This window comes from Setaria viridis, chromosome 3 (assembly GCF_005286985.2).
Source record: "Setaria viridis chromosome 3, Setaria_viridis_v4.0, whole genome shotgun sequence".
Taxonomy (NCBI): Eukaryota; Viridiplantae; Streptophyta; class Magnoliopsida; order Poales; family Poaceae; genus Setaria; species Setaria viridis.
Genome location: NC_048265.2, coordinates 5,869,645 through 5,880,435, shown reverse-complemented (window position 1 = coordinate 5,880,435; position 10,791 = coordinate 5,869,645). Strand labels below are relative to the sequence as shown.

Sequence of the window (10,791 nt, the reverse complement as noted above, 5' to 3'; positions counted from 1 at the left end):
GATATTAGACATAGTTAAGATCTCCAATCTTGTATCTAGCACTTCATCAATATAAATTAGAGTATAAATTAGTGCATTCTCTCTCGCTTCACATCAGCGTTAGATGCTAATAAGCCGGTGATTGTTTGAGCGGAAAACACTCGCTTCTCTCCTCATCCACACCTTTGCAGGCACTTTAGAGAGCAAGTTTAACAGCCTTTTGGCCCTGTCATCAATGATCCCTTGTTAAGAATTCCATCCAATTTTCCAGACAATTATTATATAAGTGGGAACAATTTTAAGTAGAGCTTAGCATTTTTCTTTTAATGTTAGTGAGGTGCCATTACTATTGTGGCAGACTTCGCCTAAACACACCAGTGTCAAGGATGTTCGAACTCACACATCATAAGATCCGAATGTCAAACAGGCCACATTGCCGTCCTTTTCCTCACATTTTCTGGTGGTATTCGCGTAAAATTCATCAGAGCTTGTTTGGATAACCAATTCCCTCAATCCATGTGAGTTGGAGCCATTCCAATACGTATGGATTAGAGGGGATTATCATGTTCCCAAACAGAGGCCCTCAGGTAACTTTTTTTTCACCTAAAATTAAGCTCAAAAGGTAGTGGTGGGTTCCTTCAAGGAAAAATTTAGCTGATGCTCGCCAAGTTATTTGCACCCTGCGGTAGACGAGACAACCACACAACAGTGAACACAAACCATAAACTGGCCAGGACAATAATTTGACTGGCTGGCTAGCTGCAATGACCATAGCGTTTGTAGCAACCCAAGTAAATTTCTCTACATAATTAATGCTTTACACAGGTAACATAAGTCTTGGGGACCTGATCCACATGTACAGCTCAAATTGAGCAAGCCCAAAATGAAATGAAAAGATAATAGATAATGGGAAGCCAAAGAATTAAAGTAATTTCGAAGCTCAGCTATACAGGCGGTACCAACTGTCAGAAACCATTTGCCAGAACCAACGAGCATTTGACAGCCGCTAGACAAACAGCAACAAAGTGTATGCCGCTCATGCGCCCCCGTACAATCATTCAGCTGTGATATTGTTAAGCATTGATGCAATTTTTGACGTCTTATAATCATCCCTGAGCTGAATGAACCTGAAATGTAATACAAACACCCAAAGTCAATTCTGAAGTCCTAACAAAACCGTGACTGATTCTGGAAATATCATTAAATGTTCTATACAGACACAACCTCAAGGCATCCTTCCGGATGCTCGGGGTTCCTTCGAACAACGATGCTAAACTTTCTGGAGCAACAATAAAGACATTTGCCACGCTGCAGGATACGAGTAAAGATTAGTGACAAATTTGCACAAACTTCATGACAGAAACCACAAATACAACACTTACATTCCCAGCTGTTCAAACTTCTCGTCTATGGAGGGGGCATTGAAGCTACGAACAAAGTCCCCATATTCAGTTATGTCACGTTTCAACCGCAGGCCACCACTACAATAAAACAAAAATGGCACTGTAAAGTAAGGCTCTGCCAAGATAATCACTTTGCAATGGCTGGCGTCCACAACAATTATAGCAGTTCATGGACTCATGGCCATTACTGCATTGCACGTTCTTAGTCTTGATGTTCCTTAACTCAAACTAGATATGACCACTCCAATCAAAACTTGGCAAACATGCACTTTCACATAATCCATGCGGCGTCATGAACTAATATGGTAACCCGGACCTAACCATGGGGTGCCCACTTTCATCCATAACACCATAAATCTGTCAAAGAACAGCAATATAAAAAGCAACCAGATAGAAGGAGCACAAACATCTTTTAAACGTTCTTTGAAAAAAATTAGGTCTCTTCCATTGCGCCAATTAAGGTTTCAATATTTGCCTTTGCTTTTACGATATTTAGACTCATGTCATCATCACTCAGTAAAACTTGCTCCATTTACGCCACTACCCCCACCAATTTTAATGCCAAAACTCGATTGATTCACACCACTCAAAATGATATGGCAGTGGCATAAACGGAACAATTTTTACACAGTGGTGGCATGAGTCTAAATATTACAAAAGTAATGGCAAATATTGATACTGTAATTGACACATAATTCTCAACAGGGTGAACTATTTGGTCTTGCATTTTTTTTAGCTTAATATTGAGAATGGTGAAGTTGAATATCCTATTTATCAATCAGGTTAAAGGGTAAAGGCCATGGGATACTGAAGTAATCAATACTGGACAGCTTATAATATAATAATATGGCAGACTGTTGAGTGGTTGACAAAACATTTTCTTATTAAATTACGTTGCCAAATTTCCATAAATCACAAAAGCAAATGAAGAGAAACTATCCAATAAATTTATAATCCGATCAATTCAAGGTTGTTTACTTGATTCGTTTGCTCAATTTATCATTTAGAAAGATACTTGATGAATCTAATATTATCCACTCCAGCCAATAAAATATGGAGGCAAAATATCACAGGACCAATAAAGTAATGCTCCAGAAAAGAACTGAACTGAAGACAGTTACAAGCCAGAAAGCCAAAAAAAAATGACACATAAATTATTTATTTGGAAATGGAAGAAGAGTACCTGGGACTAAATGTGAACTTCTGCCAATGATTAAGCAGCCCCTTATGCAAGCGATTTCCCTAAAGGCACAGATCAGGTTATCTAAAGTACATAATGGACATGACAATAAAATTTTGCATAGAATATCAGAACCAGCAGTCACCATTACCAATATGAATATCAGAAATAGCACCCATGTAAGCAGCATTTTGCTCAACATATTTCTCTAGTAAACTGAATAGTAGGTCCTCAACTTGCAGATCAAGCCAGTAAACTTGCAAAACTAGGATTTTTGCTCCTCAAACTCATACAAATGTGTTTGAGGCCTAATTTTCAAGTACAGTTTCATTTTGTCACAAGTCTAGGGTTTAGGGTTTCACAAGTCTCCCCCATTGCATTCTGCCAAAGTGCCATCCATCTAGTTTCTGTATTTTCCTACTTGCAATAAAAAACACAAGGAAAACTTAATGACAAAAGCAGTCATGAGAAGGAATAACAGATATTTGCATGATCACTGTACTACGGTGCAAAAATGGACCATCCAACATGTATCTCGTAGGATAATGATGTCCCACAACCCTATTCTTGCATGGCTCTAATTCACCCCCAAAAAAAATGAAAATCAAGGTCCTCTATTGTGAACTTACCAGCTCAGTCAAAAAGGACTGCTTGTTGAGACCTTCAAGGGCATTGAATGCAACCTCAAGAACACGAGAGAGATAGGCTACAATTCTGGAATAACCAAGAAACATAAGTTAGTTATATTGGACCATGCTAAATATTAAACATAGAACAGATCACCTTATGCAAGCGTTAGTTGGCCGATGATCTGGTGCAGCTCCATCATCTGGTGTCCGATAATCTGTAGCCTTCTGTTCTGAAGACAACAATCTTTCGACCTACAAGGCCAAGCCACAAGTATCACGCTTATGCATCACCAAACATACAGAATGACTAGTGACAGGAAAAGTGACTGCTGTGGTTCAACCATTTAGTAACAAGTAATGTGGTCCCACAAAATTCATATTTGGAAAGGAGAAAAGATGCACACCTCAGACATAACTGTATCAATACATTGTAGCAGTCCTTTGTGTGCAGCCGCCTCGACCACTGATACAGCTGACCCCATATCTTCACAAGCAGATGGATGAGCACCATCGACAGGCAGGAGTAGTCGAGATATGGTATTTGAGAAGTACTGCAAAGAACGAATAGAAAAAATCAAGAAGGTTCATTGACTTCACCTGCTAGCAGCCAAGGATGCAAGTTTAAAAATAGTTATCAGCACAGATTACCTGCTGAAGAATAGATACGCTACTGGCACAACGCTGCACGGCAATCATGAAGGATCTAAAGCTACTCTCACCAGCAGAAGCTGCCGCCTCAGCCTGCGAATATTTCAAGTGCTGATAAGTCTCCCATACAATAATAACTTTTGGACAGAGCCGTATTTGACTGCCAAAAATGAACAGTAAACGGAAAGATAAATTTCGGATAGAGCCATTTTTGACTGCCAAAAATGGACAGTAGACTGAAGAAAAGGAAAGAAGACTTACCGCAGAAGCAGCAGCAGCAGCCACTCTTCTACTAACACTTGACCCGATGACATATCTGTCCCGCATAGCAGCAGCATCATTTAAACTGTCTCTAGCACGATCAAGCCCTTCAGTTAAGTATTGGCTCACCTATAGAAACAAACCTTGTCATCTGACAGGCATTAACTTCTATATCATTCAAACGATAATAGCTCGTGGTTATTTACTTACTTGATCAAGCAAGCATGCAAATATGGATCTCACATTAGCTGCAACAGTAGTAGGCTGCAAAGATATTGCTTATAATTAGTCCAGCCAGAACAACGGTTAACAAGGTACATGGACTTAGAATTTCACATAAGAAACAAATTCAGTGGTTTTTTTCCTCAAACAGGCAGGATGGCTGTCTGTGCCATCATTATATTAAGGAGAAACAAAGAAGCATGTACCATCCAAAGAAAAAAAAAACAGAAAACAGAAGAAAAACACTAGCCGGTTCAGATCAACACACCTACTGCTTAAAATTCCTAAACAACTTTAGGATTAATGGGGGGAAATAGTTGGGTGAAGGACCTTCTGAACTTTAAATAACATGTTTATTTATGCTGGTGGCACCTATTTATCATACAAGATATTCATGTTTAACAAATAAATAACATTTTTGACAGGTAACATAGTTAAAATCAGCAACAAAACTATAGATGGAATCAAACATGAGAAATCAATATACATAAACACAAATAATGAATCAGGAAAGAAATAGTTAGGCGGATGGTTTAACCTGAGAAAACAACAGTGTGCATCTGGCTATGGCTTCCTCATTCCAACGAACAAATTCCGTTACTACAGTGACAGATATCAGTTGCTGTGGTGATGTAGTCAAAGATGCGCCTTTTGCACGTCCGATTGAGCCAGTTGACTCAGATTGTTGCTTAGCCTCAGCTTTCAGTTCAGCCATCTGCACAGCAGCTCAATTTTACAATAGTGGTACTTGAAATGATTTTTTTACAGAGAAACAATACTTGAAATGGCTAAATTTTATGATACATAAATTTATAACCTTTGACTGATATAGCTGCCTGAGTGATGCCTGCTCAAATTCTGTGTACTCGTCTTTGTGAGCAACATATATGGATTCAGTGAGACCTAAAAAAACAAAAAAAAAAGAGAATCATAATGACAACCAACAAACATGCAACTGCCTTACAAAATATTAATGGATGGTACTCAGACCTATGATTTGAACTAATTAAGGTGATGAACCAATAGGCCATCCAAACCAAATGATTACTGTCTCAGAACTCAGAAGTGATCGAAACTGTCAATCACACTACAAATAGTAATGCTACAAGTATGTATTATCTAAATGCATCACCCGGTATTCAGATCCATTATACAAATAGAATGTGGTAAAGAGATGTATCCCTTTGTCAAGGATCAAAATTAGCACTATAACCATATGAAATGTACAATGATCAAAAGTTTGTGTGGATTTATAGCATGGAACAACAAAAGATGAAAAGAAGAGAAAAATGTATGAAATACAAGAGATACCTTCGATATCCAAATCCCCACAACCAATAGACTGCAAATCTTTGGCCAATTCTTTTGTTTTGTTGTATGCAACTGCCAGAATTCTTAGATACTGCCATTTTAATTTGATATCAGCAGTGCATCACACTTGCATGATGTGGCAAAAAGCACGATGGAAATATTATAGAGCATAACACTTACTTGTAGAAGGCCTCCTTCTTCGAGAGGAGGCAAACTAGCAAGAGACGGCTTTATCAGAATTCTATCAAGGATAGTTGTTACCCTTTGTTCTAGCACTCGCTGAAAAGCAAATTATAATAGTCAATCTATTTATAAATCACAGCATTCACACGGACTCAAGAGTGCCATTTAAAATACATACCTGCACAAGTATTGCCATGACCTCATTCGGAGAAGGAAAGACAGCCGTTATTGTAGTTGCCTCTCTCCTCACAGTATCTGAACAGAAGCATGACATATTAGAGTGCTGAAAGTAAAAATCATTAAAGTATAGCTCTTGAACAAAAATTGTAAAGAATGTAGCCTTTAAACACCTGCAATTTCCTTGTACAATGTAGATAAACCATCCGCAATATAATTGGAATCAGCTTGCAGCCCCTCATCGCCCAGAACAACTTGAATATCAGTGTTCATTATATCCACATCAATAAACATTGGCCGTGTTGCAACATAGTGTTGCATAGCACTGGTTCCCCGATTGAACTATAATCAATGTACCATGAAAAAATATTAAAAAAAAGTAAACCCTAGAAGTTAATAGAGAAAATTAAATGGTACTATATGCCTACATAGACTAGCACCTAAAACAGGACCAAAAGCAAGTATATATTTGGCCTCAAATAATAAGCTCAAGTTCCTTTCTACAGAAGAAGTTACTCATGTGGTTCTTGGGCTTGCAGAGGTTAATAGTTTAGTTTTATCCAATTAGCCTTTTAGACATATCCACAAGTTTTCTAAGCTACACATTCAAGCCCAAACATAAATTCTTCCCCACTTCTATTGCACAAATGCTCACAATTTTCTTACTGACAAGTCCTAGCTCACCATCATATATGTAAGGTTGCTAAAAAACTCAGACCCAGGTCTTCAGCCACATTTTTTATGTTATATTTTTGCAGTAAAAAAACTAAAAGCTCAAAAATTTGAAAACAAGCGGGCTATTACATTAATCCCCTCAGATAGTCAGTCCAAGAACTTAACTTCAAAATATGAACCAGGTGGTTTTTTCATCTATTCTACAATTCATGGAATTCTACAATAATGACCATGAGAAGGATTTGTTGTTGCTGCTGCTAAAAATAATGGAGTACAGCTAAAATGTACTCCATTGGAATCTTTCCCTTCAACCAAGCAATCTCAGCATGCTGCAGTACCCTGTTCCTTGCATAAATGCATACCTGTGACAATATTTTAGCACATTCTGCCATTGTAGACAATTCCCGTCTCTGTGATGCAGCATCAAACCGAGCCAATAATCTATTCTCCAGTTCTGCACAAAAAATAATAATTCACCATCACATACTAAGAGAACCTCTATAGAAAAGCTGAAAGGAAGCAAACTGACCGTTACAATATTCTTGGAGATTCGCGACAGCAACCTCCAAACCACGGCTTGCATTAGCAGAGCCTACAGCTGGTGTTACACCATGTCTACCAACATCCTCCTCGGCAAATGATCCTACATTATCATAGCATGCAACTACTTGAGGCAACATGAATACACTAGAGTTCATTGACATCATGGGAAATGATAATACTACTACTTTGCTTGAAGGAGTCCTGCTTAGATATTAGAAAAATACATGCATACATCAAATTAGCCTGGTATTTTCCTATTTAATATTGATCAACTAATGAGTGCCAACCAGCAGAAGGAAAGAAAAACAGCATACGAATATGTCACGGCTCAGTTAGAGCTTACGCAATTTCTGTGCAATTGAAGCAGCCTCAGCAACACGGCTGTCGTCAGAAAATAAAGGAGAAAGTTCCATAAGGTCCCCAGGTGTGCTGTTGAACTCCATTAGATACTACAATAGAAGCATATTTCAATTTCAGTTAAATGAGGTCATGCAAAAACATCATCCCATGGAAATAGGTAACATACAAACAAGTATGTTACCTTGATGAGATCTATCGTCTGACTAGCAGTTTCCCTCTGGGATTCTGCACTCTGAAAGACAAGAGAAGCAGATATTAAACATAAGTCAACAAAAAAACTAAACCAAAGAGTAAAGTCACAACCTCGGAATCATCTAATATGTACAGTAATTACAGGCATAGATCCTGCACAGAAGAATTACCTGTAAATGATCACCAATTTTTGCAGCTGTTTGACCAACACTGGATATGCGGGAATCCAACCTAGCAAAGCTATCAAATAGTCCATCCACACCTTTCTCAAGCTGAAGAGAACAATAAAACAATGAATATGAAAAGAAACATGAACCATTAGTTCAACATCATCTTTTAACTCAGTATCAATGGTCATTCTAAGTTGAATTTCATTCAGACTTCTGGCCTATTTGAATTGATGTATCTTGAATTCTTGACCATTGAACATCAATAGCTTGCTGCATGGGACAGCAGAAGAACAGCCAAGAGCTGATAGCATTTACAAGACTCCCTAGAATTTCCTTGGGTGGTCTATTGGATCATAAGCATGTGGGGACAAGAAATCAATGGACTGGTGTATTATCCACCACCACTAGCCACAAAATGCCAATTGAAGTCAAAAGAGGCTCAAACAAAAGAAAAAAATGCTGGATCCATACCGGATAACCAAATGCATGGCAACCAAAACACAAACTGTAGATGCTATGAACCTGGCCGCTGGATCCTTAGCCAACTCAGACTCCGCTGGATCTTTAAAGAATGCCAGTTCTATTGGTTATTTAAAACATAAACGAATGGTCTCCCTAGTCTTAACTCTATTTCTCAACCAGAAAGGTGGACAGTTAGATGTGACTCATTGAATATGGTAAAGGCTAGGGACAGTTTATCGATTTTCCTTTGCGGAAAGGGGTGAACAGAGTGTGTCAAGCCATCAAGTTATTGACACAAGCGAATCAGAGGATCCCATATGAGGGAAGAAATAAACAAGACGTATACGTCAAACAACTCTGTCAGGTCTGCAACTGTCATCTATAGCTGTAACTGAAAGGAATTTGAGCTTTTCTTTCTGAGCAAATAGGTTTCATATGATTCTTTCTGGTGTCATCTACACGTATTCATTTACTTACCATTAATTATTTTCCTAGAACAATGCATATACTGCACTAAACATGGACGACTATAAAAACCCTGCAAGCATGGTAACTAACCTCCCCTAGCGTCTTGCGATGCTTGGAGTCCTGCACCGCCACCTCCTTCTTCAGATTCTGGAGCCTCTTATCAATCTGTCGACCAAAAACCAGAAAACATCGCACCATCAGTGCACACAACAACAATCACCAACCAACCGCTCACTTCAGTCAGGCAGGCAGGCAGGCCACAGCCAGCATTCATCGCCACCGGCAGGAGGGGGGGGGTGCGGGCAGGACGCGACGTGCCTGCTTGCGGAGGTCGACGAGCTCCTTGCACGAGTGCTTGAACAGCCCGAGCAGCTCGTCGACGGCGGGGAAGACGGGCGGGGCCGCCCCGAGCACGAGCGGGGGCGGCGGCGGCGCGGGCGCGGCGTCATCCTCCCCGCGGTACTCCGGGAGCAGCTCGTCCACCAGGCCCCCGAACAGCGCATCGAACGAGAAGTCCCCCTGCACCGCGCGCACGCCACGGTGAACGCACAGCACGCCGCGGGCAAAATCGAGACCGAATCGGAGGGAGGACGGGAGCAGGGGAGACCTACCTTGAAGTCCTCGAGGTCGAGGGTGAGGGGGAGCGCGGAGGCGGGGTCGGCGGCCGTCGGCATGGCGGCCGGCGGGGCGGGCGGAGATCTGGGCGGGGGTTCCTTCCTCTTCTGTTCTCCGAGGCGGGCGTCGGAATGGAATGCCGGCGGTGTCCCTTCCGTTTGTTCGATCTGGAGGAGGGTGGGGGCGGACGGGACGAGAAATGTATAACGGAACGGGACGAAACGGAGGCCGACGCTGCCGCGGGGAAGGAGAACGGAACGGATCTACTAGGACGAGTTGAACGTTAAAGCCTGCAACCGCGTTGCTGCAAATTACACATTGGACCCTTGTTCTGATTTTTTTTTCTTTGGATCGTCCCACGTTCTAGAATTTTTTTTCACCTCATTTGATTTTTATTGGATTTCTATATGAGAGAGTGATTAAAAACTAGCCGGAAACTACGTGGCGTACAAGCATATAAATTGCAAGGCTAAGCTCAAGTTTATTTGTAAGATGCAAATTTGATTAATCCTAAAAAACACAAAAAAGAAAACATGGTGCGTGTATCGTTTTCAATTTTTTTAAATCTTTGTTAACACTTTATCTCTGCATTTTGTTGGTTTCATACACGAACAGAGTCGGGTCTGGTCTTGAGATTTTGTTTTTTCTATATGCCACCGCTCCTCCCGACTTGTGATTTTTATATAATTACTAAAACTTTAGAATGTTTTTTTCAGGGTTATTCACGACGAAGAGAGTTTCCGCTTAACATGCTTCCTTTTGTTGTGGAGCATATCTGATGCCACTACTATGTGTGCTTAATCTATTTCATGATATATGGGTAACCCTTTAGAGTAGTTCGAATCAAGGTGCTTGATTAGGTGAGTGGTTGTGCCTACTTCAATTATTTCAAAAAAAAAAGTTTGTGCCTACATCGTCGTCAAATGTATCAAAAGCTGAGGACAGCTTGATGTAGAAAGACAGAGGCTGACAGTAGACTTACCTTCGGCATCCAGGTTTCTATTGTTAAGGTCATGTTTGTTTGAGCTCCCGACATCTTCTCAGCCTAAAAAGCTAGAAGTTCGAACAAATAGTGAACTTCTCGTTCATCTTTTGAAAAGCTGGAAGTTCGAAAAAGCTGATTTTATATGGAAAGCTGAAAAGCTTAGTTTCATGAGCTTTTCGTATCTTTTTGAGCTCAGGAAGCTAAACACATCTTCTAAAAGGTTGTTGGCTTTTCAGAACAATAGATTAAGCTAAAACAATCTCTCATATGTTATCAGTGTGTCGATGACACAGAACATACGAGGGATTTAGGGGTTTGACCAGTGGCA

General features: G+C 40.2%; 1 protein-coding gene across 2 annotated transcripts; it reads right to left on the bottom strand.

Annotated features, from left to right (window-relative positions):
- Positions 1 to 701: 701 nt before the first annotated feature.
- LOC117848936 (exocyst complex component 5) lies at positions 702 to 9,647 on the bottom strand. 2 transcript variants are annotated; one of them, XM_034730525.2, is made up of 24 exons: positions 9,475 to 9,643; positions 9,182 to 9,382; positions 8,954 to 9,028; positions 7,934 to 8,035; positions 7,753 to 7,803; positions 7,555 to 7,660; positions 7,198 to 7,311; positions 7,031 to 7,122; positions 6,167 to 6,335; positions 5,995 to 6,071; positions 5,814 to 5,912; positions 5,634 to 5,724; positions 5,140 to 5,225; positions 4,861 to 5,037; positions 4,311 to 4,364; positions 4,101 to 4,229; positions 3,840 to 3,932; positions 3,596 to 3,742; positions 3,346 to 3,443; positions 3,192 to 3,276; positions 2,566 to 2,624; positions 1,362 to 1,460; positions 1,204 to 1,287; positions 702 to 1,106 (listed from the first exon to the last, which is right to left on the bottom strand). In XM_034730525.2, exons 1-24 carry the CDS (start codon positions 9,535 to 9,537, stop codon positions 1,034 to 1,036), a joined length of 2,424 nt encoding a protein of 807 aa, XP_034586416.1. In that variant the 5' UTR covers positions 9,538 to 9,643; the 3' UTR covers positions 702 to 1,033. The 2 variants fall into 2 exon arrangements, with proteins under 2 accessions (XP_034586416.1, XP_034586417.1); XM_034730526.2 differs by lacking the exons at positions 702 to 1,106; positions 1,204 to 1,287; positions 1,362 to 1,460; positions 2,566 to 2,624 and adding an exon at positions 2,661 to 2,979 and having other exon boundaries at positions 9,475 to 9,647.
- Positions 9,648 to 10,791: the final 1,144 nt, after the last annotated feature.